Below are 27946 nucleotides of genomic sequence, written 5' to 3' on the forward strand. Positions count from 1 at the left end.
TTAGATGTAATGCATTTATGTTGTATATTAATAGACTCGCTCTCATTTTTTTGATAAAGATTTTTTTTCCTTTCTGTTATTATTTATAGGTATTCTTCTCAATGACATTTTTCTCCATGAAAAAGGTTGATTTCCGGAAACTTCTGTTGGATTAGCTACACCTTTGCTATTACTAAATACAATTAACACAATATGAGTATTTTTTTCTTTCTGGAGGGTAGGTTTTAGCACATATGACAGATCATAATTAAAATTAAGGTTAAATTTAGATAGTTTAGTTTAAATGTATGAACACACATAGAAGGTTTCTTTTTCTTTTCTGACCTGCACAAGGTTGCAGTGAACTTTGGTAATCTTAACTTCGGTTATGTTCGGTATTGAACTGGGTTAAGTGAATCTTATGTTTCTCCTCCCAAATGATAATCATCAATTTCGTAACCATTATTTAACTGGATGGTGGAAAAAGAGAGAAATAAAATCTATTGAGTTCAGTACCCGAACGAACAAACTTTTCGCTACTGTGAGAGAGTTCAGTTTTATTTATTTATTCTGTTATATTATTTTAACCTGTACAGTTGAAAGTATTTGATTATTCTTTTACAGTAAAATACGTTCGCGCTCTTGCGAAGGTTCTCGTGTGGTTCGTTTTTGTGTATCCGACATAATAATGGACCATACACAAATTGCACCCTGTAAATTGAACCGAACGGGGGAAAAGGAGTAAAGTCGAGAAGTGGTGCTTAATCTAACACACGTCATGTATCCTGTTCCAGTTTGAAGCGTGGCGCGCTTAAATTTTTTTTTTTGCGCTTGTAAGGTTTGTTTTTGATACATCATTGCAATATCTTTACTTTATTAAAGTAAAGACTTCCTAAAATGAATGAAGAAACGCACAAATTATCAGTTCCCACCAAAAATTATAACCCGTGTTTCAATGATGCAGTGAATAAAACCTTGCATAGGTTTGGTGCAAAAGCAAACAAATGTTTACTGGCAAGAAAACGACAAATAGTCCAATTGACCGAAGGTAGGTACCTTAGAAATTTCTTCCGTCTCTTAAAACAGTTTGTTGAATACTCGTTATTGCTACACAACAATGTGATGCATTGTTAGTGATGTGCAGTGGCAAGTTCGTACCAACAATGGTCATTTGTAAGTGGACAGTACATCTGCATGACAAATATGAGGTGGCAATCTATTATTATATTAATTTTTAACAAAAAGTATAAACATTATGCCAATTAATTATTTTAAAGAAAATATATTATTCCACAATTCACACGCATCTTCGTAGTCTTCCTTGAACACAAAAAAACTTTTTCTGAGGTTAGATGGGTAAACGTGGACTCTGTGTAGTTCCATTATTTTTAAGAACATCATATTTAAAATTAATTATTTTTTCTTAGCATTATGAATTCATTATCAAGAAATACCATCATGCAACTTAATTGATAAGACTCACAACGTAGGCAAAATAACTGAATTGGTTTATTATTTATAAAAATTGAAACTAGCCAATTTCAGAACACTACCGTAAAATGGGGTGAATAGGAACAGTTTCCAACTTCAAGCACAAAAAAGTAACTATATTCACAAACATATATAAATAAATTTATGCCAGAAACTTAGGTCCTTCCTTCTTCTTGCAATACCATAAGCAACAAGTGTTCTTTAAAAATTCCTTTTGTTAATTATTAATTTTTTTAACGGTGTTCCCATTCACCCCACAAAGAGGGGTGAATAGGAACAACAATTTGAATTCATCTTTGTTCATATTCAAACATTAGTAGGGCAAATAGGAACAGGTTGTAATTGTTAGACATGAACGGGAACACACTATTAATTGAATATAAAACATTTTAATACGAAAATACAAATTTTTATGAAATTTCAACTTATAAATACACAAAATATACCCTTTTCATTTTACATTATCATAAGTGTTACGAAAAATATTGTTAATACTTAGAAAGAAATACATTTTCTACTGAGTAAATCATACAACTTCAGAAATGCACATTGGTACCTACCAGTTCTCTCCACATAAAGAGAGAATTCTTATTTGAAGAACAGTAAGCTAACTGTATCTAATACAGAAAAAGATCACTGAGATCATTTTTAAAACTAATCATATTTTTGAATCTGGAAGATGCCTTTTCTGTGTCACTAAGTTGTAATTTTGTGACAATGTCTTCGGAACTGAAAAATGCCTCTTCATCTGTTGGGAAAAATCTACATGTTTGAGGGTTCCTTTTGTAAAAGACTCCTACGTAACCATCATCTTCTGGATGCATTACTTTGCAGACATAGAGTCTGAAGACATTCTTTGATTTCCCGTACACTTTAACCACCAAATAGTCTCCTGGATGATGAACACTTGTCGATACCGGTGTGACATGACTAACATGAGTTCCCAAACGTGGTTCCTCTTCAGAATTTGTTTGCAATGTGTACTCATCACTTTCTTGTACACAATAATCTGAGTCATCAGATGATGATGATTCTGTGATTACTGGAATTTTGGTCTTCTTTGTGGGGGCCCCTCCAGCAAGCTTTCTACCATTTGTTTCTAGTCCTGAGGGTCCTGGTTCAGACACAACTGCAGATTCTTCAAAGTCTTTCACCTCCATACTTTTGCCAGGAATAACCGTAACTCTTCTCTTCTGTCGGGTTTTGGGAGAGTCAGACTGCCGTAAGCTCTTCAACAGCTCTTTAAAAGTACTGTCTATGGCTTGCACTGCTGGGGACTGTTGAGTTGATTGAGTTTCGCTCTGGGCGCTGCTGTCAATGCTTGGTAACATCTGAAGGACTTTGTTCCGACATAAAGGCACAATGCCACACTTTCTGAAACCAGATCGTACATTATCTTCTTTAAGTGTGCTAACCAACTTCTTTAACAAGCCAGGAAATTTGTCTTTGGGTACAGATGCCTCATTTCGGCCTGGTCCCTTCTTCCATTCTTCCAAGATTTGACGCCATGAATTCTTCATGGGTCTGAAGAACGCAACATCGAGAGGTTGTGTGAGGTGTGTAGAGTTTGTGGGTAAAAATATGAATTTGATGTTGTTAATGTTGCAGAGCTGTATGATGTCAACTGACAGATGAGAAGCTAAATTGTCCCCAATCAAGTATTTTGTCCCATCAAGTTTCTTCAAATAGGGTATGGCGATTGTCTCCACCCAATCACTGAAACAAAAACTATCGAACCAACCAGATTTGGTACGGTTGTATCTTGAGTTTTGTGGTCCACCTACCCTCCAACTGTCGTACAAATGTTGTGCTCTGTACACGACATAGGGAGGCAAGATTTTCCCATCTCCACTTGCCGCGAACATGACTGAAATGGAAGCTTTGGAAGAGTTCAATACACGTTCAGGGTATTTACAACCCCGCCTGAAAATTAATTTACGCTTTCCAGGATCATCACTCAAATTGGTTTCATCGAAATTGATGATATGAGAAGGGGGAACATTCATCAACTCTTTCTCCAGTTCATCAAAGTATTTAGATATGACATCATGTGACACTGCTGCCCTGGCCCTTTTAATATTCTGGCACATCCGAGCTGACAGAGCTTCTTTATGACGCTCTAAAAATGAATAAACAAAATCGCGACCAGGTGTATTGTCTTTGAATCTGGGCACATTCTTTCCCTGTCGCTCAAGAAAATCTTTTACAATTAATCGCAAGGTAAGCGAATCTAGGGGATATCCCCATTCAGCACACACTTGGAGACGATCAACCAATATTTTCTCTTCCTCCTCACTTAAAACTGTCTGTCCACCTTTTTTTTTATTTTATCTCCTTTCTTAACGTGTCTGTGCAACACTGTCGTTGGAATGTTGTATTTTTGTGAGCACTTTCTATAAGAAAGACCATTTTGAATGTGCGTAACAGCCAACTTGAGAATATGTGGTGGGCAATCTGCATGCTTACGCTCAGTAACTGGTTGATATTTTCGTGGCATTGTTTAGGCACACGTCATAATCTGCAACAAAAACAAAATACAAACTGGTACGTAATATCGGGAATATATTTCAGAGTATATATTTTTACTCTATGGTAAGGAAACAACCTACAAACATGTTCTATACAGAGTGGGGTGAATAGGAACACTCTTCTTCAGTGTTCCTATTCACCCCACAGTTACATAAACATAACCTCACAAAAACAAAATGTTAGCATCACATGTTTGAAAAGAAAAAATATATATATACATAAGAAAAATTTTAAATAGACCTTAGGTTAACACAAAATAAGTTACATTAAAGGTATATAAAGTGTAGTATTATACTTACAGATGAAGTTTTGGGGAATAAATATTTCATAGAATCTAGAGCACAAAATTTACAGCTGTGTTATTTGTTACTCAGTGGTACCAACAGTGTAAAATATAATTTCTCATCTTAGTATCATGTTAGCAAACTGACAAAAAATTAACTCAAAGACATTGCACTGCAATTATGCTTCACATGATTTTTTTTATATTTACATGAAGTTTTGTTCCTTTCCACCCCACTGTTCCTATTCACCCCATTTTACGGTACCTGAAAATTCATTCAAACAAGTTTTAACATAATAACTCAAAAGTTCTACTTATTCCTTTTTTATTAACATGATAATCAAGATTTTTCATAAAATAATGCTTAACGTAAGTGAAATTTTTCTGCAAACTCCAAGTATCATGGGCGTCTCAAGGATATATTTTTTGGGGGGGACTTCAATTGATTTAGTTGTTTGAGGAATATCCATCCCCTGGAAAAAAAGCAGGGGGTCCGGGGGTCCTCCCCCGGGAAAAATTGGGGTTTGAAGGTGCAAAAAGGTAGTTTTTAGGCATTTTTCTTTCCTAAATATTCTAATTATAGTTGGTTGCAATATATAATTTATTTTTTATAAAAAATATTTTCAGATAACACATTTGTAAAAACACGGTTAACATATCTGCTGGTGCTATATCCACACAAAATCATTAATTTAAACATCAGGAGAAACTACGAAACTAAATATATTATTGGAGGGGATGAAATAGAAGACTTTTATTATTGGGGGGGGGGGGGGGGACATGTCCCCCCTGGTTGCGACGCCCATGCCAAGTATTATTCCTTCCGAGAAATGAACCCTTCTTAGGAACTTAATGACTCACTGGTTCCAATTCTGTAGAAAGGATTGCACATTTCTTAACGATCACAAGTGATCAGATGTTAACTTGTGGGATCCAGGTGCAGGGGAGATCTACCGCCGGAAACTGGAAGAGGCGTGCGCGGCAGAGGCCGAGGAGTGGTCTCAGTGCCGACGGTCCCTGCACACCCGGTGCGGGCCGGTCCTGGACCACCTGAAGGGGCAGCTGCCGTCCGTCGAGAAGTCGGTGCGTTGGTGCACAGGGCCGCAACTAGAGTCTCCGGCACCCGGGGCATGAATGGATTCATGCGCCCCCCCCCCCCCACTCCCCCCCTTTTTTTGCACATACCACACCAATAAAGCAGGGGGGTCCGGGGGGCCCTCCCACGGAAAAATGGCGCTATTTAAGCATTTTCCATACCTATACATGTAACAGTTTCTGTGCTACTGTAACTTCCGTGCAAAAACGTTTTACCAGTTACCAGAGGTAGTAGGAATTACAATGCAAGCGGCCCTGTTGGTGCAGGCCAGTCGTGGGAAGATGTTGGTGGCGGACCAGGGTGGCAGCTCCAATTTGGCGAGGCCAGGGGCTAAAGATGGTTCCCTCTAAGGGTATTCAGAACCGGGAATTTACCTAGGTACTAGTCTTCAACGGAACAGAGAATTACCGGTACTTTCGGTACTAGGTAGTTTTTTTATTAATGGCGCAGCAGTTGGTGACTGAAGTAGTAGTAGCAGTTAACTAGCACACACAGCAGTCCAAACACCGACTGGTGACCGAGGAGCGCCCGCTTCAATCGCCTCGCCGGAGAAGAGCATCAAATGAAAGTAACCTTAGCACACAATAAAAAATGAAATTTTATGCCGTCTAGTCCCGAAAGTACCGAAATAACCGGGATTCAATTTCAAATTCCTGGTTCTATCACTAAGTATTTTTCCAAAACATAACTTTTTTTTGTTACCAACATCAATTTACATAGTTGAATATCGGTTCTAATATTATCTTTGAAAGATTTGTGCAATGGGAGTGCATGACTTGATGTAAGTTTTTGGACATATGCCATTGCTAAGAACCTTTACTGTTGAAGAAAAACTAAAAACTAAAAATAATAAAATAAAGAAATGAATAAATAAAAATACCAAAAAACACAAAAAAAAAAATAATTTTTTCATTACTTCTGCTCTACTCATGCAATATTTATATCCATAAGTATCCAACTTCTTAACTTAAAACTGTGCTAAGAGAAATTCTAGCACTAAAAACTCTCCCTTCGCTTATACTCATTATAAAACTAACACACACATACGTGAATAAAAATTTATACAATCATCCATTGTTATTGTTTTTTTTTCTACAGGGGGAAATTGTTCTGAAAGCAATCTTGGAGCAGAAAGCACTGCTGCAGGAAGTGTCAAAACACCAGGCTGAAAAAGTGGAACAACTGAAGAACGTAATCAAGCAGTTCAAACAGGTACAGCGTCATATGTACATGTGGCAGATATATGTACAACTTGTAGTTAGCGCATCTCTGAACAGCTTAAGTTCTGTTAGGAGTGAAGGATATCAAGATACTCCTTTCCCTACTCCTTCATGAAGTTCCAAGGAATGGTAGGACTCTTTGCTCTTGTAATCCCACTTTAAATACTGTACTATGTAACCCCCTTCTCTCCCTTTAAGTAAAAAATTGGCCACAGGTATATATATATATATATATATATATATATATATATATATATATATATATATATATAAAAAGCCCATTAATCATCTGTATTTAGCACAAATAATAAATTAAGATCTCTCACATTTTAATTTTTTAAATTACTTTACTTTTGACATGTTGACATGTACCCAATACATAATCTTCAGCTGAATTCCTACACAAGCACCAAGCTATTAATGCAATACTAGTAACATTTCGTTTCGCGATCAAAACATCCATCTAATCAGGGGTGTATCTGTGGATGAGATGCGTGATGCACGGTGTCACTTCTAAGCAGTATTCTCGTCGTGCCAACTACGAAAACTGTAGCAATATATGGTGGAGAAATGAAGATAAAGAAGTAATGCAAGTCCCTCAAGTGCTTTCAAGAATCTGTACTGGTTGTTTTACGCCTAAAAATTACTCTGAAAACAGGCCTTGTAGCCATTTTCACTCTTCTAAAAATACAGTTTAAAAACTTACTCTGGAAACAAACTTCGTACTTATCAGCCATCAGCAAAATCTTAAAATGCTTTTTATAAAGCCTAACTTGAGTAGTTTTCGAATCGCGTGGTTTTCTCCTGAAGCTTCGCACATTGTGTGTGTGGCCCGGGTAGACAGGAGCCTTAAATGAATATTTCAGCACATGATTAGCTTAAGGCTCTGTCTCAAACCCAAAGTTGGATATTTTCATTTTCTTGTCATTACTACTACTTAAAAAACATGTTCCTTTAAAGGTCAATTTACCCTGATAGCGTTCTTGCATAATTGTGGTTCATTTCAAATTTTCCCAACAGACATTAATCAAAATATTTGTCTAATTGTGGCAAAAAAAGTGTTCAAAATCATGATCTCTTCTATGATATTTTACAGTTTGAAAATAAGGCTTACCAAATGTACAGAAAAATACCTTCACTAACAGCGATGACAAGATAACGCAATAACCAACTCCTCATGAGACCAACCCTTAATGTCATAAAATCTGAATGTTGATAAAATATATCTAACAAAACAAATATTAAAAATAGTACTGCTGTCTGACCTATTTAACAATTTGCTGATCTGATATGTATGTTGGGAATCCGCCTTTAAGAACTTCAACAGGGCCAATAGCTAACAAACAGTGTGACACCTTTTCCCCGACTTCCTACAGAGAAGTGTTCTACATTCATACGAACCAAGTATTTTTTCTCGAAGACATCTGCTACAAAACTTTCTCAAGGTATTTGCATGTCCATTGTTTCAGCGCACGGAGGCTCGCGAAGAATACCACGCCAATCTCCAAAAGAGACTGCCCAAAGACTTCAAAACTGAACTATTAAGTTTGCAACGTGACATAGTGCAGAAAACTAACAGAGAAGACATTGAAAGCATGAAAACCATAATGAAAAATATTTACTCATAGAAGTTAGGATGCATTATAAATTTGGTATGTTTACTGAAATATGTGCATTGTCTTATGTTAATTATTGTACAGCAAGATCTTTTTTTTGTTTTTCACAGAAAATAATTATAGGTATTACTCTTCAGCATTCATTTGTAGTAAACATTGTTGCATCCATCTAAAAAGCTAAATATAATCCCATTTAAAAAAATTTGGATGTTTTTTTATTTTGGATTTGGTCCAGCTCTTCTTTTTCATTATAAAAAGTTCCATACTTATCTCGTGTTAGTGGTTCTGTTAGGAAACAAAAATATTAAATTAGTACATACTAAGTCATATACAAATTGGTGAAAAGCATGGCATAACAGATTTCAGTGGTCAACAAATCAAACATTACCCTAATGCGGCATCAAGACAGACCCAACATTTTCAAATCGCTGCTAACAACCGTCCATGCGACTATGATGATATTATGTTTTTTGGCATTCAAAGTTTTAGTGTTTACAGTTTCCATTAGCACAAAACATTCTCGAATCGAGGCTACGGAGGCTGTTGGAACGAGGCACAACACAAACACTTCCACAGAGGTTCTGCAAATATTTATATTGCCACTTTTTTTCCCCAGTTGTAAAGTGATGAGTAATAAATCTTTTTTAAACCTTTCATTCAAGATTCTTTAGTATGAAAGGCAAATATACTTCTCTCTCTCCCTCTCTCTCTCAAAAAATAAAAAATTAATTTTCACAGTGAAGACTCGTTAATAAAAACCATGTTAATACTAAATGTTCCTGCAGTCCCTACAAATTACCTAGGAGTTATACTGATAAGTAAGTATGGTTGTTAAGTAATACAAAGTTGGAAGTTGTTTTTGTTCCAAGAGTAAACAATTAGTCAATTACATGTAGTCAAGAGTGGTTAATACAAATATATCAGATTAATGTAAAGAAACAATGTGAAGTTTCAAACAAAATAATACTGATGCCAATACTTTGGATCATTCTAGGTTGGGGAAAAACCTTAGAAATTCCATTCTTTCAAAATGTTGTTATTATGTCTTGTTTTAGGTAATTTCTAAACCTTTGCTTTAATATTCTGCATTTAAACCTTTTAATGTGAAACCCTAGACCACATTTTTTTTAGTCACAGGTATTGCCATCCTAAATTGGTATTTTGCAACCTCAAAAAACAGTACATTTGGTACAGTATAAACTTTATTTGAATTTGATTTAGAAATTTCAAATAAATTGTGATTAAATTTTGTAATAGTTTGGTTATTACAAATCTCATTACTGCAAAGTGACAAAATTATGGTCCCTTCAGGTTTGTATTTACTGTTTTGCTTTCTGATTTATATTCTATATGAGGACTTAAATCACATTATTAATTTTAATATCAAATTTTTAAAATCACACAATTTGCCTCGTCCCGACAAACAAAAACAGCATACAACATTCATGTTTACTTTTGGCGCACCTTTATTTATTTTCGACTGGACTCGGATGCAGTAGTGAACATGATAAAGCACAGTCTTTTCTTCTGCAAGTGCGTTTACAGTGGAAGCCTGTAGTTTTTGCCACCCATGATATGCTTACTTGAAATAATGTGGAGTTACAGACTCGAAGGCTGCTAACCACCATTTTAACTTTCACGTGGAGCGTCGCAATGTGACTGGGCCCGCGGCGGCGATTCTCACACGACCGAGATGACATGACGTGAAATATGAGCCACATAATTTGAAGTAACTTGGGTCCTCAAACGGAGATGTTCTTCCAGTGATTGCAAGTGGCAGACGCTACCAGCGCTATCACGTGCTCTGAACAGTCAGCTTTGCTATCAGAGGGAGGACTACTAATTTCTAGAAGAAAGATTAAATAGTGATTACTTACGAAACCGAAATAATCAATATACCACCAAAAACCGAAATGGAAGTCAATAACACAGTGTAACACCTAAATGCAGTGAAATTCATCTCAATTACTTCATCTTAGCTATTTCTATATACAATTAATTTAATAAATCTTTAAATTTTATTTAATAACCTAAAATGTTACATTAAAAGTTAAACAATTTTTTTGTTTCTATCTATGGTTTTTTTAATGTAAAGTAAATAAAAGCAGTCTCTATCTGTCACCATACAAGAAAATGTACATGTATAATGAATTTGGGCTTTTAACATTGCATATTGTAGGCATGTATTTTTATATTTCTAAATGTTTTTGTTGCGGATTTTTGTTCAACTTACTCTCACCAATAATGTAGTATTTTATAATGTAGACATTTGAAGTGTCTTACCACTTATTGCTGAAGGAGATGATCTCTATGTAATTGCGCGTGATAAGTACTATTTATTATTACATGTGTTTTAATTTTTAATGACGAAATTTGCTTTTCTTTAACACCACATAATCTTGGCTCTACTTACTGCCTTTCCTTCATGTGTCGCCACCACCTTGAATTTGCTTCTTACATTGCGTCACCCACTTCTCTCCATGTCGTGAAGACTGGGCATCAGGTAACAGACAAACATCAAGCAGGTTAAGCAACGTAGAGCCCATTTTCACATGCATCTCCGATGTTCCTACAATAAAATCAACAAATCAATGAACTGAATTTAAAGGAACATTATAACATTTTTAATTGCTGTTCAAACTAACAAATTTGTAGGTTTTAATTTCAGTAACTATGTACATATGACATGACATTTAACCATTTGAAAATTGATTTTTTTGATTCCTCGATAATTACAAGGCAAAACACAACCTACTATTCTTTCAAATTTAATCCAACCCAATTACACCTTACCCTGAAGTTATTTACATCTGATAACATTGGTTCAGTATGTCAGAACACCAGATTTTCTTAAAAGTTAAACGCTTATATGAATAACTCCCAGGTAAGCAAACGTCTGTATGAACGTTATGTCAAATTATTAAGGTCGCAACTTGAACGCTATAAAGTGTATCTCAAGCTTGGCTTGCAGTACAGTAAATCATACTTGCCCTTCCCACACTGATAATGTGTGGAGACATTGCAGACACACAGGCCTCTAAAAAAAACTCCAAATGATTAGGAGCCAGCGATACCCCCCCCCCCCCCTTTTTTTAGTTATCAGTTATATTTTTAGATCTAATTTTAAAATTAAAGTATGTATTATATGGTACCCACAAAACCACTTACTAGCTTACTACATCAGTAATTAAAGTTAAATTAAAACAATTTATACTGCACCAATTTATTGGACCCAGTCATTGCTGTACTAACAACAAAATTGGCTGATGTTTTGAAAACCACACAGTAGGTACATCCAGGCACCTTGGCAGAAGTTAGAGTTGCCAGCTAGGAAAAGTTAGGTGTCAAGATGACCTGGCGGTTGGGATTTGTATAGCACTGTATGTATTAGCACACCAGTTAAAAACTTTGGTTGAGCATATCGTAAGTCAATGCATAAGTCAATATGAAGATGAAACTGTACAATTAAAATACAAATCCAACGTTCTTACTAAATTATGTATCATGCACATTTAACAACAGGCACATTTAAAGAAACGTGACTAAGTATAGTAAACACACATGAAAAACTCAGTTGTACAAGTGCATTCCTTGTGTTTATTGTTACTAGCCAACTGGACTGATAGTTATTCCAACTGAAATACTGTATATGTACTTACATCCCAAAATGTTACATACTGTAATCTAAAGGGCTACATCACAGGCATTGAAAAGTTCTTTTAGTTACCTACAGCAGCATGTCACAATTTAAACATAGTATGTGAAAAAAAGAGAGAGAAAAAACCCATACAGCACACACCTCAAATTATTAAATGATTTACACAAACCAAACTTACATTATGTCTTATCCTGAAAACATTTATCTTGAGACTGGACTGAAAATTTTCTTTTTTCTTTTAGATTTCTTGAACTTGTAAGGCTTCTTGCACAGCTCTGCAGTTTCTTCCAAATTTCAGCATATATAGTACTATGTTCAATGTTAAATGAGCATTGGACCAAATTTGGCCAGTAAACAAGAAAGGAACACAAATCAAAAAAAACTTCAGTAATCGGATGAAATTATTTATATAACAAAGCACAAGTACAACCAACGTCTGCAGCATTATATCTACACGAGTGAAAAACATTTTCTATATATTATGTACACACACACACTTCTGTTTTCTACTGTAATGCACTTCTTGTAAAAAAATACTTTTACGCAGTAATGTGTGGTTCCTCGCAAACAATAATTTATAATCCAGTATTTTAGGCTGCCCTGCAATTACTGCACTATGTGACTTTCCTTCAAAGTGCATACTGCAACTGCAATCTTCAGCAGTGTTCAGGGGAAAAAAAAGCTATAGTAGTTAGGAGCCACAGTGCTACCATCTTATAACTAGGGACAAGACTTTATGGTTACCTTTTTAGGCTAATTTAGTTTTTAGAACAGGAGATTTCAGTGTAATTTTTTTTAAAATTAACTTTGTTTTTTTTCCTTCATAAATATAGAATATTATTAAACAAAACACGACACAAATGTTTCATAATACTTAAAAAAAACACCAAAATAGTTTATTTAGATTGATACATCCTTGGCTGATTGTAATTGAGTGTTTGAAAAAAAAAACTTATTAATGTCACAATGTAAAAATGAATTACTAATAACTAGGGGGAAATTATACTGTAAATTGCAATAAAACCAAAATTTAAGTTAATACACCATATAGCACCGTTCAATTCAAGTTAAATTATGAAATTAAGTAGCATTTAACCAAAACTTAATTTAAATAATAAAAATAAAGTAATCATTTAATGTTTGAAATTCAAGGGTTGTTATTATATCCAGACAAAATTTGTTACTAAAGCGCATGGACAGGAAAAATTGATTAAATTTGCTTTATTGTGCATCTCTTACTCAATTTCAAACCACAAATGCTCGGTAATTCTTTTTAATGTACTAAATGTTAACTGTTTTAGACCAATTTAACACAGACTGTTTTATAGTAAAAATGTAGCATGTATTTTTTATTGCTATATTATATAAATGAAAACAACAAATCCGAACTCATGTATTAAAAAATTAAATTGGACTAAAAATAAAACCATAAAATCTTGTCTCTACCAATAACAGTTAACAGATCAAAAAAGTAATAAAAAAAGTGTTATCTATTAATTAGTATGTACATAAATTTGGTAAAACTTTAATGCTAAATATGTTACATTCTTCGATATAATCTAAACTATTGAAACAAATAAGTTTCTGTGTTTTGAGTTAAAATTTTGATTACAAATGCTGTTTATTTTGTTTTTTCAGTTGCATTTCCATGCTTTATGGTTCATTAACTTGCATTTCAATGTTATATGGTGTAGTGACATGATTTTTGATGTTAGTTTGGTTTTATCGCAATTCACTACATAATCTTGTCCTTACTTATAACGAAAAAACAAATTTTGATAACATGAAGTTATTGGGAAAAGAAGAAAAACAAACACAAGCAATATCCAGCTTTAGACTTTGCAAAAATGCAACAGCGTTCTGTAATTGCCACCACAAATGTACATTACGAAACAAACAACAAACTTAAAAGAGAATTTTACAATGTAAAAGCTAAGCAAATACACAAAATATCTTCTAATCTAACATAATAATTTAAATAAAACTTAATTACACAAATAATAACCAACAGTTTTAAGTTCTCTGTAACTAATAAATAATAAAATGTTAGAGTGAACATGTTTAAGAAAATTTGCAAAACTTATCCACGTTACAGTAAGCACAAAAATTATCTGATAAGAGTATTTGTTTATACTTGTGAAATAAACACACTACATATATATTATATATGTATATATACAGCCATTATAAAATCGATGAAAGAAAACCTGATACAGTAATCAAACATTTGCTTGAATTATGTCTTTAAAACTTGTCAAAATCATAAAAATTATAAGTAGGATTGACCACATAGCTTAGAACATGGTGATGTAATATTATTTAAATTTTTAATAAGGTAAAGATGGACAAGAAACAAGTTGCATTATCAGCTGCATTGAAACACATCACGTTCAATCAGACTTTTGCTCTGTCTGATTAAAGAAATGTAATATTCCCACCTAAGATAGTTATTAGTTTCTGTTGCAAAAAGGTTCCATTAATTTCTATAATTCATATCTCATTAAATATTCTCATTAATATCATCAATATATTTTATTATACAATGTAAACTTTCATACAATTTGACAAGATCAACGACAAAATTTCATAGAAATAGTGCTAAAACTTTTTGAACTGTTAACAGAAAGTACAAAATAGGCTTACACAGCTGAGGTGTACGACACCTAACAAAAAAGTGAACCCCATTTAATATTTTTCTTGTCACAAAGATTTTGCGTAAACTATGGGCACAGAAATGCAGTCGGTCCCAAAACACGAAATAGTATCAGGTGTCAAGTGTCGGGTGCATTTTACCGTCCGAGCGGTGTACCGCCGAAATTGAACGATGTAGGCACAGTCTGTTGGTTGAAAACATAACCTAGAACAAACAATAACAAAACATTGAGATAAATGAAACATAACCAAAAAAAGTAGGTTCATAACGTGATGGCAGATCTCGTATATGACGTAGTAAATGTGTTTTGGCCAATCTTTTGGCAAAACCAAATTCCCATTTTTTGACAGGATTTATTTGGTTTTTCCTTCAACTAGTATTATATATAGTAACAAGTATTCCTGTACGATTACATTACTTTTGCGATAAAAGTGTTTCTTCTTAACATAATTACGTTGTTTAAACTACATGTGTATCACGTAAAAGTTCAAGAAAATTGGATTGGTGTAAAATAATACAGCACAGCATAAGGGCACAGGTAAAATTACTCAGACAGAAGCCAGGTATAAAAACACTTTACACATTGTGAAGGATAAAATACTTTTATCACAGAATAACTATTACGGCACCAATTTAATACGTTTACTTTATTTTTGAAGCATTTTATTATGCATTAAGTGTTTTTGTTCTCTATGCTTCACTAACTATTTTGCTTGGTATAGCTTATATTAACTTCAAGTTTACTCTTTCCTTATCAACAATATGCTGTTACACTAGGATACCAACAGGAAGTCTAGTTTCTTTAGAGCAAAGTTCAGAAATGAAGATTTTAATTTCATTATGTGCAGTAATTTTGGTAGTAATCCTTCAAAATAGTAACATTTTTAATCATAGAACATGTAACTGCTGTTAAGGTACGTGAGAATTACATCATTCGTGTTTTTTATGACAGTAGGATAAATGATTCTAGTAAGTAATGAGATCTGAGATTGGTCAGTGGGTATACACAATCATTAATACAGGTGACTAAACGCTGTTTTCAAAGAGGAGTTTGTGATTAGCCTTCAGGGAGAAAGCCCGTCGTCCTGAATTAACCAACAGCCAGAAATTATATTCGAACATTTAGTAAGAACATGACTTTGAAGCTGTATGTTATGAGTTTCCTGATGATTCACATCAGCGATTCAAAATATTTACGGAAGATCAGTCCATCGGAAGAAGGTTTATATTAAAATTACATAACTGATACTTGGGGTATCAAACTGGATCAGGCGATTAAAGAAGCCAACGCGTACGTGATGAAGACTACGCCAACAAAAATTGCTACAGCGTCAAACGTCGGAAATTTACCATCAGAAGATATTATTTCCAGCGAAAGACATTTTTTTCAACGAAAATCAGACTTCTCCTGATGCGTTTATTTTTTTAAATAAACAAATAATGACATTCATGGTTTCGTGTTGCCCTGTACGAACGGAACAGAGAACTAGAACTGGCAGAGGCACGTTTAGGCTGGTTCGACGGGACTTCTGAAATTTCAGCCTAATGCTTTTTTTTTTTTAAATGAACAAATAACGACGTTCACGTTTTAGCGTTGCCCTGTACACGAACGGAACAGAGAACGGGGAGAAGCGGGCCTCCTCACCCCCGCTCTGCTCTATCCTCTTGCTCTCGGCGGCGGCCTTCCTCTGGTCCGCCAGCACGAACACGTCCTGCAGGGACTTCTGCTGCTCGGGCGTGAGGGCGCCCACGAGCGCGTGGTACCACGTGGGGTCGTTCCTCTGGACGTCTGCGCAACAAGAAGCCCCCCGGCACCACTGCGCCTCAGCCACTCCGCGACACACCATCCGTCAGGGGGACGATGCGACAGTCAACACAGGGGTGCCCACAAGGGGGGTAACGATGCAGACTGCGTCATTAAAATTTCAGGGGAGGGGGGGGGGGGGGGGTAAGTGGTTAAAAGACGAGAAAAATGTATATATTATTTACATTATTATAGCTTCTAATGTGAAAATACATTTCTGGTGCTTTGATAATTGAAAGCGATCTTGTAAATCAGATTGGCAAAAAACCCCGCACTTTCCTCAACAAAAGCAGTTTGGCATCTGTGTAGGTTCAGGATGGAAATATTACCTGATATGACCAAAATTTATTATTAGAAAATCAGTTTTAATTAATGCAAAATGTGATAAAATATAATACTAAAAAAAAATTATAATATTATAAAATAATTGAGAAAATGGCATAAAAAAATTTCGGGCCGGGGGGGTGGGGGTGGGGGGGGGGGCGGCATTAGGTTAGGGGGGGTGGGGTGAGTCATGGTTTTTTTTTTTGGGGGGGGGGGGGGGGGGGGCACCTCTGGTTAACAACTGTAATACGTTCACGTGTAACTAATAACTTGTAGCTTGTATTGGCTACTTGTAGTTTCGTTAAACAGGGCCCTGACCGGGAGTTCCGCCTGTTTACCGCTATGCCACACCGCTCCACTGTCCAAGAACATAGTTATTTCACGGTTTTAATTTGACACACTGTCCTTATTTCTAAACAAACGGAACTAGAAATTTTTAATCGAAAAAAAAAAAAAAATCTTTTTGACTAAAACACAGGGCAAGGCTGTTTTTGTGTATTGTGATAAAACCGAAATAACACCGAAAAGCAAGTTATATCATGGAAGTAAGCAGCATTTAACAATAATTAAGTAATTGTTTAAGGTTTTAAATTCAAGGGATGTCTTTTTCCGGACAAAAAAAAATTGCACCAAAGTGCATGGATAAAAAAAACTTATTTTTGAATTTTTTTTATCGTGACTCTCTTATAGGATCTCTTTTAAACCACAAAGGCTCACTAATTTATTTTTATTGTGCTGAATGTATAAGATTTTTAGAATAATTTGTTAGAAATTATTTAATTGTAAAAATGCAGAATGTAAATTTCACCACAATTTTGGTGGAGTAAGTATTACAAAAAATACTTTTATAAAAATTAAAAATATAAATAAAAAAATATCTTGTCTCTAATAATACATGATGAACTTTTACAAAATTTCTGTTGCATTTAGGTGCTAAATATGTAATAACTTACTTTTCTGTATTATATGATATATATTGACATGCTTTGTGGTGTTATTCCGGTTTTATCACAATTTATAGTTTTGTCCGTACCAATTATGTAACTAACACACTAAAAAATCAAGGTTGAGATGATGCCATAATTTCCGTATCGTTTACCGTTTAATTTTCTACTAAAAACATAACTCTTCATTTAACTGGTATTTAAAATCTAATGCAAACTTTGTGGGTCCTTAAAACATTAATCTACCCAATAAAAAATTAATAATAGGTAGGGTTTAGTGAACACTACAAAAATTTTAAGTTTCACAAATAACACTTTTTTGTACTGGGATTATCGATGTCGGTCCTGGTTTTATGCATTCAATCAGTACTTGTAAAATGCAAATAGGTGGATGAGCAAGTATGCTAGTCTGCGAGCACGCGATATTTCAAATGCCGTCAAATGCCCCACTCCTCTCCAGCTTCGAGCACCCTACTCCCGATCGCTATGCCCCGAGACTGTCGAGAAGTTTCACCTCGATGACGCTGATCATCCGCCGGTTTTTGAAAACCAAAACCGACCTGGAAAGCCTGGCCCCCGACCGAGAACGACGACAGACCAACCACCCCCCGGGTGGGACACTCACCGTGGAGCACTTCCTTGAACACCACGTACTCGTCCACGGGGCAGTTCTTCTCGTCGAGGGGCGTGCTGTAGCTCTCCAGCGCCGTCTCCTCGTTGGGCTCGTAGTCTTCGTCGTCGCTGTCGTCCGTCTCGTCTCCCTGCACGTAGACGTTAATTCATTCATTCATACACTGTTACACGCACATCAACACTCTCAAGACTGCATTTCACGCATGTGCACAACAATAACAGATAAAAATACAAACAAAATTTAAAAAGGAAACGCAAACCTCATAGGACAAAATAACTCAATGGACGAACACAATGATACAAACAGTAGAAATTCAAGTATTAATAGGACAATAAACTATCATGTGCATGGAACATTTCTTGTAACAATACATTGCAATATTAGTATTCCCAAGAGTATATAAATCCCAAGAACGTATCAATCGTGCTTTCCCTCTTTCTTAAAATTAGAGCTAGACTCAAGCTCCTGCGCAGGATATGTTACACTGTTTAACATTATAAAGGAAATTGCAGTAGCTGGTTAGCATCGGTTTGTACCATCTTGTGCTATTAAAAATGAAGGAATCTTTTAAGGGCTATACTTCAAAAGTCTTCACCACAATCAAGAGGTGTAATGTCACAAAATCCCTCACGAACATAGCAATGTTAAATAGTTAATGCAATAGTTCAATTATTTTGTCCCGGATTATCTCTGCAACAAATACCTATTCTTAATTTGCAGCATGTGCAAAGCATTGTACACTGCCACGACAGAATTTTTTTTTTTAAATATCTGCATTTATCCATTACTTGCATGCTATCTGTCTTTATTTAGGAGCTTTAAAAGATTATTAATGAAATTTTAGTTTTTCAAGTCCTCCATATTCAATTAAAGATAAATTAAGGACATTTTAAGGTGTACAAACCTTGGTATACTAGTGATGTATTGAATCCATTTTTTCCCCATATTTAAATCTGAATTTGGATCTCAAAAGTAAGGAATAAAATAATTAATGAGAAAAAAAACATTTAAGATTTGAAACATCATTCAAAACAATAAAGTTAATTTTAAAAAATAATAAAAGCATTTATACATTAACAAATGCCAATAATTACTTATCGAGTCAAAATTTTTTTCTGAAATGCTAAACAAACATCTCCAGAGCATTTAAGGTGGTGGCAGATACATCATTTCTTTGATAGCTTCTGTTACAGATAGATAATGCAGTCCTTACACAGGAGCCAGTTATTGAATTTCTGAACTTCCCCTTCTTTAAACAATTTTACCGAAAACCTCTCCTTCAACTATAAAATCTTTTGAAAATTAAAGATTCAATGTTATCCCAAGGATTTACTCATTGGGGGAGCTGAATTGTTGCCCCTTGGATGGGTTGGGTTGGGTTGGGTTGGGTTGAGTTGGGTTGGGTTGGGTTGGGTTGGGTTGGGTTGGGTTGGGTTAGGTTAGGTCACTTTACAAACTAACCACTGTCAGAAAAATCCTGAAGGGCTGCCCATCCAAGGGGCAACAATTCAGACAACCTTTCAAAAACACCACTGTCAGAAAAATCCTGAGGGGCTGCCCATCCAAGGGGCAAGTTTTCAGGATTATTTAAACTCTTAAAGGAGCGTGTTTTCAGAAATTGGATGGGCTGCCCTTCCAGTCTCTGTACAAATAAACCACGGCCAGAAAAATCCTGAAGGGCTGCCCTTCCAATGGGCAACAATTCAGTCGCCCCTTACTTATTTACCTCATTGAAATATACATAAAAATTTATTTCAAAAATTTTGGTGACGAACGCATGGAAATAATTCTGCAGTTTCATTCAGGAGCGCGAGCACACAAAAAAAAAAAAAAGAGAGAGAGAGAGAGAGAGAGAGAGAGAGAGAGAGAGAGAGAGAGAGAGATAGAGAGAGAGATAGAGAGATAGATAGATAGATAGATAGATAGATAGATAGAGAGATATAGAGATATAGAGATAGAGAGATAGAGATATAGAGATATAGAGATATAGAGATATAGAGATAGAGAGATAGAGAGAGAGAGAGAGAGAGAGAGAGAGAGAGAGAGAGAGAGAGAGAGAGAGACGGCCGACCGGCATGTTCTCACCTGGATGTAGGCCTGCACGTTGAAAGGTCCGCCGGACTTGGTCACCTTCTCCTGCAAGGACTCCAGGTACTCCTGCCCCGCCTCGTCGATCTCGTCTTCGTCGCTCGACAGCACCTCTGTCGGGACACACGAGACACCGCCGTGACCACACACACCTGCCGCACGGACGCGCAGGGGCGTAGCCCAGGGGGTTAGGGGTTCAAACCCCCCCCCCCCATCCCTTAGCACCAAATATTTAATTAATTTCTAATTCATCACTCAAAACAAATTTCATATTAAAATTAATAAAATTTTTTACCATTACAATATTTAAATTTAAGTACCGAAAAACTGCTAAAATAGCACTATTTTACACCTTAAAATTCAAATTTTTCCGAGGGGGGAAGGGGGCAGGCATACTTCTTAACACCCCCCATACACAAATCCTGGCTACGCCACTGCGGACACGACAACCTGAAGTGTCTGTGTGCTACGCAACCAGCAAATGGACTTACCTACAAGATCCGGAAACAGTTCCCTCGACCCAGCGAAAATGTTTACTTCTAGTTTTTTTTTTTTTGCAACAGTCATAATTTTATTAAAATACTTGCATGCGTGAATTAAAAATTAACACCTTAACTGCCACTTTACCCAGAAAGAAAAAAAAAAATCACGCAAACACATTTAACTGTTTCACAAACTAAGTTTCCAGAATCAATACATACTGTAATATTATTTATATAATATGTCTTATGTACACCATCTTGAGGAATAGTAACAAGAAAGGTATGAAGAAAAAAATTGACTAGTAAAATTTAGAGATCATCAGTGTTGAATTTTTTTATTTACTTTATTTAGTTTTAATCATTTTTATAGCCACCTCACACTACTTTCAAGAACGGTCCTTTTACGACATTTTCTCACTTTTTGTCGTAATTTTACAAATCATTCACCAACTATATTTAACGTGTAAAATGCAGTTTCCATTACAGTGAAGTCACGCTGTTTATTGTAGCACTAAAAATCAACGATTTGTGGCATCAGAAAAACCAAAACTGTTGGCTCAAGGCACTTTGCAGTGATGAGTATAATTGTTCTGATATCTTTTAAAGTTCAGCCAAAAAAATAAAAAGGTTATTTTTTTTTATAGAAAGCACCTGCATCACACTTTCCCACAACACAAAGTTTTTCAATAATTTTTCACGTGATGTGTGGTATTTTTCATAATATGTCTTGTATCTGAATAATTAACTTGCAAGAAAATGGTTTCAAACCGAAACAGAATTATACAGAGTTAACCTTCGTACTTTGTTTGCCTTTTTCCAGTATGAAGTAGGTTTGGTAAAAAAAAATAATGGTTTGTGATAAGTGTGATTATCATGGGGGTGGATTGGATAGTTGATACTTTATTGGTGCTGGACTCAATCCCCAGAAATTACAGTGGGGGAGATTGGACCTAAGAAGGGAATTTTCCACAAGTGAAAAATCCCTGACCCAGCCATGATTTTAAACTAAGACAGAATGTTGGAAAGGTGGAGGGGGGGGGAGCATTGAATACAACTCACCTTGCTCAGCGTCGCTCTCTTCCTCGTCGTCTTCTTCCTCCTCGCCTTCCTGGGCCTTGGCTGGAACACACACGCACTCTCTCTCACCGCCTCGCTCGCACCTTTGAATACATATACATACTGTATAGAAGTCGCCAGCCCAGGTTAAAATTTCTAATACAGTTTGAGGTAGTTGGTTAATTCACCGCCGCAATCGCCACCATCTCTAGGGCATCGACTTGTGGTGGTCCCTAGCGGACAAGTGTCGAACTCTTCAAACACCCCTTTCCTCCCCCTCCCACAAACATGCTTTGTCCTCCACCCACTCTCTACCACTTCTCTCATCCCTACAGTTTTGTGATGCACAAATTTCCGTTGAACGACCTTGAGCTGTTGGGTTGGGGGGTTGCGGGGGGAATGACAGCGGGCGACAGAGCTGCGCTCTTCTAACGTGCAAATAACAACCTAAGACGATACAGGGCGTTACGGCAGCGCACTGCAGCGGTGAAGTTCCCAAGCTGCTCATCGTACGCTCCTGAAAAACGTAGAGTAAATCCTATCCACTCGCGACTTCTATACAGTGTATATATTCAATGCTCGCACCAAGCACCAGCGACAGTTCGGCCCGCTCTCTCGACACGATCCTCAACTGAGGATTGGCCGCCTCCCGTCTTGCATTTACAAAGACTACTTCACAGCCAGTATTAGCCTACCCTCGCACGCTAGTCTGCGTTAGTGTCCCTACTACAGCCGTATGCATAGAATAACCAAGTACAAGTCAAACCTCATTAATAAAAACCGTGATTATACAAAAGTATAGTTGTAAAATAATGGTAGTACCGTATTTACTCGCATAATGTCCGCAGTAATTAGGCTACATTTTTGACAAAAAAAAATGGGGTGCGTACATTATTAGGTGAAGTCCGGAAAAAAATATTTTTCCTAAAAATTTTACGTTTTGTGTAAAGTAAAAAAATTGTTCTCTCATAATTAGTTTACTAGCAGAGCGCTGGTGACTGGCGACCCTCCGTAGCGGACGTGAGAAATGTGACAGGTGTCGAGATAATTGGGTGCCGGCGATTAGTGGAAGATGACACTCTTTTTTTTTTCTTCTCTCACTCGCGTGCGCTCCTACGTTCAGAAGCCGCAGCCAGCCTACACTAAATAAACGCCTTGCGTAAAAAAATATTTTTTTAATCTTTCATTGAGATGGCCAATGACGGCACGGGGCAGATGTCTAATGTCTGCATTAGCCGGGGCCGGCGAGCCTCCCTTGCCCACTGTGTGTATAAAAAAACCGTGCGCATGTACCCCCACCACTTCTCCGCTACCTCCCCTACTTTGTGACGTAGTGTGAGTTGACGTGTACTGGCTTGTGCTATATATAGCCCATCCCCTTGCAACTCGCGTGACGTCGCAGGCAGCTGCCTAGTAGAGTGCGAGTTTCTGAGTCCGGATGGTTTCACCTCGCTACAAAACCCTCTCAGCGACCGCTCCAGAGAAATGAACAACTCAAGATCAAAGCATTGTTGACAGCGTCAGTAATTTTCCATCCCGTTACTGTGCGTTTCAGGGGTGGCCAAGGTTGCTTTGTCTGGTGCGGACTTTATGCGGATTTAAAAAAATTCCATTTCAAGTATTTAAAAAGAAAGGTGCGGACATCATGCGATTAAATACGGTATGTCTTTTGTAGGCAATTTAAAAACCATTCTTTTTTTGCCTTAACCCCTTTTAAAAAATATATATATATATATTTTTTTTGCCACACGTGAAGCCATCCTAAATTTGTATTTTACAATCCCAAAAAAATTAAAATCGGTGTTGTATAAAATTTTGTCAAGTTTCAACCTTTTTTGAATTTGAATTAGAAATGATATTAAAATAGAATTTAAAAATTTTTTAAGAGTTTTGTTAATACAAATATTGTTACAACAAATTGAAAAAATTAAGAGTCCCTTCAGGTTTGTACTATTGAGGTTTGACTATAATAATATCCTCCCTATGTTTACTGGCTGGAGCCTGTTCAAACATATCAGGTGGTAACAAAGTATAAAAGCTTGGAAACATATTCTTCATGTCGTCATGCCAACATTTCCGCTGCCTAAGTAACTACGAACAGAAAAAAATTTCAAGATAGTGAGGATGACATACTTGAGTTAGAGCTTAATGTCTTGTCGATATCATTAAAGATGGGGTGGACTGACAAGACCAGAATGAAGGATTGAAAAAATGTACACGTGGCACAAACAGGAACACCTTGAGAAAACCGCAAGCTCATGGCAAACATCCAATACATTTCCCACTTGCGTAAAATCAGGGTTTGAACTTGCCTGAATTCAAACCTGTATCACATTTAATCACAAGATTTTATTTTTAGGTCAGTTTCGTTTTTAAAACACACGATTTCATGTTATTACTTTTATACACTGGCTTTATTAAAAAAAAAAAAAGTTAAACAGGAATATTTTTTAGTATGTACTTATGTCACCAAAATATCCCATTTTGACAGACTGATGATTCACTTATACAATAAAATCATTAGTATGTAATAAAATAAGCATGCAGCATGTCTAGAACAGAATCACTCAAAAAAATACAAATAAATCAGCAAGTTTGTGTGTGATGGAAAAATGTGCGCATGCCATTAATGTGAAAATAATTAGAGATAAAATATGAAACAATGTAATAAAATTTTTTCGAACCAATTTAACATAATTCCGAGATATTTTCATGCTAAATAAACTACATTCAATGTTCTTATTAGAACAGAAATATCTCTCCAATATCAATAACTAGTGGTGCACCGATATGACTTTACCGATTACCGATTCGATTACCGATTATGAGAGCAATAATCGGCAGATACCGATTCAGTTACCGATTATAATGAAGAAATTTTTTTAAGTGTAACAATGCACACAACATTTTTTATTCCCATGTGAATTTAATAACAAGATTAGGTAAAATTGAGAATACAGTTATAATAACAGTATAAAAATATAAAAAATACACTATTAAGTCATTGAAAGGGGAAATTAAATTAACTTCTATTTAAATATTTGTTATTGTAAACAACTTGAACTACAGTCTAATAATTGTAATTTACAATGGGTAAGTTTTTGTTGCGGAAAACTAGCATTAATATCGACTATCACATAAGGTTGCATCAAGAAATTACCGTTTAACAATGTAATCATGATGCTTTATTTTGTTCACTTGAGTTTATAGAAAAATGTTTCCACACTTCACTTTTTTTCTCCCTACTCGCCATCTCACTATAATTATATAAAAATGACTAAAAACCAATTCTAGCACATGTGATTTTATTTATGTTGACTGAATATATAAAATTATAAATACTTTTTCACTTTTCACGTCACATACAAATAACAAACGGATAATGATACCAAAGACGCCCAGAACAAGTTTGTAAAACGCAGTGATAAAAACTAGAAGGTATCGGGACCACGATTTTTAACCGCTACTACGACTCGAAAAGATCGATTGTCATAGAATCCACTGCAACTGTTTGTGGTATTTTGATTGCGTGCCATCTATTTTACTTCTCTGGCTATACGTAATGTACAAGGCCACTAAACAAAAGACGAAACGTAAATAATCGTGTAGGAAAAATGCATTTTTTATTATTTGAGGCAATGAGATTTATTTAACTTAACGAAATATCTGTAATTATGATATGACGCAGTTAGATGAATTTTGTAATATATACAAATATTACCGTATTTCGTCCTAAAATGTGTAACAAAATATTACACGGTAAAAACCTACTTAATTACGCCGGGACGTAAATAATCGGCAAAGTAATCGTTAAGATAATCGCCGATTACGATTAATCGGTAAGTACCCATAATCGCCGATTACTATTCATCGGTATCCGCATCGGTGCACCACTATCAATAACTTTATAATTTTGTGAATCAGAAAGGTTGGTAGTACCTACAGAGGAAAAAAAAAGTTACGCTCAAGCCCTATTAGTATTACGTAAACAATGTGGTACGTGAATTTTAAAATTGAATTTTAGTTTGTTTAATCTCTAAATGTTATTCAACATTTACTTAAATGTACTTCAAAAGTATATAGATAGATACCGTATTTACTCGCGTAAAGGCCCCACCCGCGTATAAGCCCCCCTCCTTGTTTTGTAAACATTTTTGAGAAAAAATTTAAAAACGGTGTTTTTCTGGGTTTATCTGAGGGCAGGGCAGCTTGGCATGCATCAAACAAGCCTTGTATTGTGAGCGGCGGGAGGTGATTTTGTAAGCGGCAGTGATACAGAGACTGGTATTATAGTTTGTCCGTTCTCAGTAGGACCGTCGGGAGGCATGCCAGACGTAAGCAGTTAGTCCTATCTCAAACGACATAAAGATATAGAAAGCTGGACTCACGCGCTGTGTTGATGTGCAGTGTTGTCGGAGGAGAAGAAGAGAGGAAGTGAAGGAGGAAGGGAAGTGGGTCAAGGATTCTAACACTCCTTTGTCTGGTTGGCTGGCTAGCTGACAGGAGGGAGGTTAAGCCACGCCTCTGCCTCTCTCCCCTCCTGTCACAGCGCTGCCTCTGCCTCTCTCCCCCCCCCCCCCTGATCTAGCTCTGCCTCTCTCTCCCCTGCGGAGTCGTTGCCTCTCTCTCTCTCCCCTGCGGAGTCGTTGCCTCTCTCTCTCTCCCTCCTGCCGCGTCGCTGCCTGCCCCGCCTAATTCGAACAAAGACGCACGACTTGAAAAGAAAAATCTATTTTTTTCCTCCAAATTCGCGTATAGGCCCCCTCCCCTTTTTTGGAGTCAAAATTTGGGAGAAAAAGGGGGGCCTTTACGCGAGTAAATACGGTATCGGTATTGTAAATGAATTTTAACGGAAGTAGTCGAGGATTAAAATTGCTAGTCAGCAAGCACACTTACCTGTTTGGAAAATGAATTTATTTCGATTAAAAAAAACTCTTCTCGTGAAAAAAAAACAACATATATTTGACTAGCGCTGTTTTGGTAAGCGGCCTGTTTTGCTAGAACGAATCAGCGTGTACCCTTGAGGGGCGGGTGTTGCAGATAGTTCAGATAGTTTAGATAGTCTGGACAAACAACTTATAATATAGTATTTAATCGCATAATGTCAGCCATCGCATAATGTCCGCACATTTCTTTTTAAATACTTGAAATGGAATTTTTTAAAATCCGCATAAAGTCCGCACCAGACAAAGCAACCTTGGCCACCCCTGAAAGGCACAGTAACGGGATGGAAATTTAGAGACGCTGTCAACAATGCTTTGACCTCGAGTTGTTCATTTCTCTGGAGCGGTCGCTGAGAGGGTTTTGTAGCGTGGTGAAACTACTAAACTAATTATGAGAGAAAATTTTTTTTACTCTACACAAAACATAAAATTTTGAGGAAAAATTTTTTTTTCGGACTTTACCTCATGTCAGCACCCCATTTTTTTTTGTCAAAAATGTAGCCAAATTACTGCGGACATTATGCGAGTAAATACGGTGTGTGTGTGTGTGTGTGTAATTATATATATATATCTCCACGGATAACCAGCAGGGTTCAAGTTATTTAAAAATATATATATATATTTTTAAATAACTTGAACCCTGCTGGTTATCCGTGGATCCCTCGCCCAGGCGTCACCCCGGAGTATCGGGAGTGCGGCGTAGACGCAGACCGGCGAGGGGCGACCCACCTATGTATGCTCGCTTGAGGCCGTCGAACAGGAGAATGAGGGATGGCACGATCTGCGCGGCGCACTCGGCCACGGCGGCGGGCCGGGAGGCGGGCGTGGCCAGGAGCGTGCACAGTCCCAGCACGCACAGCTTCCGGTCGTGCAACCTGCGCCCAACGTCCGTCCGCACATGTACCGAAAGTTTTAAAATAATTTACAAATCAGATTCCAGTAAGGTGTCAACAAATCTTGATATTTGTAAAGTGACAAAGTACAGTGGCGTAGTCAGGATTTGTTATGAGGGGTGTTATGAAGCATGCCCTTCCCCCCCTCCCCCCCAGGATTAAAGCAGGGGGGTCCAAGGGTCTTCCCCTGGAAAAAAATAGGATTTTAAGGTGTAAAATAGTGCTATTTTAGCAGTTTTCGGTACTTAAATTA

The 27946-nt window shown here is 36.5% G+C and overlaps 3 protein-coding genes across 3 annotated transcripts in view; 1 reads left to right on the forward strand and 2 right to left on the reverse strand.

Annotated features, from left to right (window-relative positions):
- The first annotated feature begins 490 nt into the window (after positions 1-490).
- LOC134539110 (synaptonemal complex protein 3-like) lies at positions 491-9667 on the forward strand. Its single transcript, XM_063380845.1, has 4 exons — positions 491-1027; positions 5220-5365; positions 6477-6590; positions 8068-9667. Exons 1-4 carry the CDS (start codon positions 877-879, stop codon positions 8224-8226), a joined length of 570 nt encoding a protein of 189 aa, XP_063236915.1. The 5' UTR covers positions 491-876; the 3' UTR covers positions 8227-9667.
- LOC134539109 (uncharacterized) lies at positions 1840-4534 on the reverse strand. The gene is made up of 2 exons (XM_063380844.1): positions 4299-4534; positions 1840-3988 (listed from the first exon to the last, which is right to left on the reverse strand). Exon 2 carries the CDS (start codon positions 3558-3560, stop codon positions 2088-2090), a length of 1473 nt encoding a protein of 490 aa, XP_063236914.1. The 5' UTR covers positions 3561-3988; positions 4299-4534; the 3' UTR covers positions 1840-2087.
- Positions 9668-12263: 2596 nt separating the features above from the next.
- Positions 12264-27946, reverse strand: part of LOC134539112 (importin-7) — a 46248-nt gene continuing 30565 nt past the window's right edge. Inside the window, exons 15-20 of the mRNA XM_063380850.1 lie at positions 27530-27675; positions 21861-21920; positions 20317-20432; positions 18223-18358; positions 16171-16314; positions 12264-14729 (exon numbers count right to left, since the gene is read on the reverse strand). Coding sequence (XP_063236920.1) covers positions 14662-14729; positions 16171-16314; positions 18223-18358; positions 20317-20432; positions 21861-21920; positions 27530-27675 — 670 coding nt within the window. The 3' untranslated portion in view covers positions 12264-14661. The remainder of the gene's footprint in view (positions 14730-16170; positions 16315-18222; positions 18359-20316; positions 20433-21860; positions 21921-27529; positions 27676-27946) is intronic.

Source organism: Bacillus rossius, chromosome 14 (genome assembly GCF_032445375.1).
Source record: "Bacillus rossius redtenbacheri isolate Brsri chromosome 14, Brsri_v3, whole genome shotgun sequence".
Classification (NCBI taxonomy): domain Eukaryota; kingdom Metazoa; phylum Arthropoda; class Insecta; order Phasmatodea; family Bacillidae; genus Bacillus; species Bacillus rossius.

Bases quoted from the DNA above. Each gene is read 5' to 3' on its own strand.
- LOC134539110 (XM_063380845.1), top strand. From the start codon at position 877: ATGAATGAAGAAACGCACAAATTATCAGTTCCCACCAAAAATTATAAC. The intron at 1,028-5,219 runs GTAGGTACCTTA...TGTGGGATCCAG, and splicing joins AATAGTCCAATTGACCGAAG to GTGCAGGGGAGATCTACCGC. The intron at 6,591-8,067 runs GTACAGCGTCAT...CCATTGTTTCAG, and splicing joins TAATCAAGCAGTTCAAACAG to CGCACGGAGGCTCGCGAAGA.
- LOC134539109 (XM_063380844.1), bottom strand. From the start codon at position 3,560: ATGTGCCAGAATATTAAAAGGGCCAGGGCAGCAGTGTCACATGATGTC.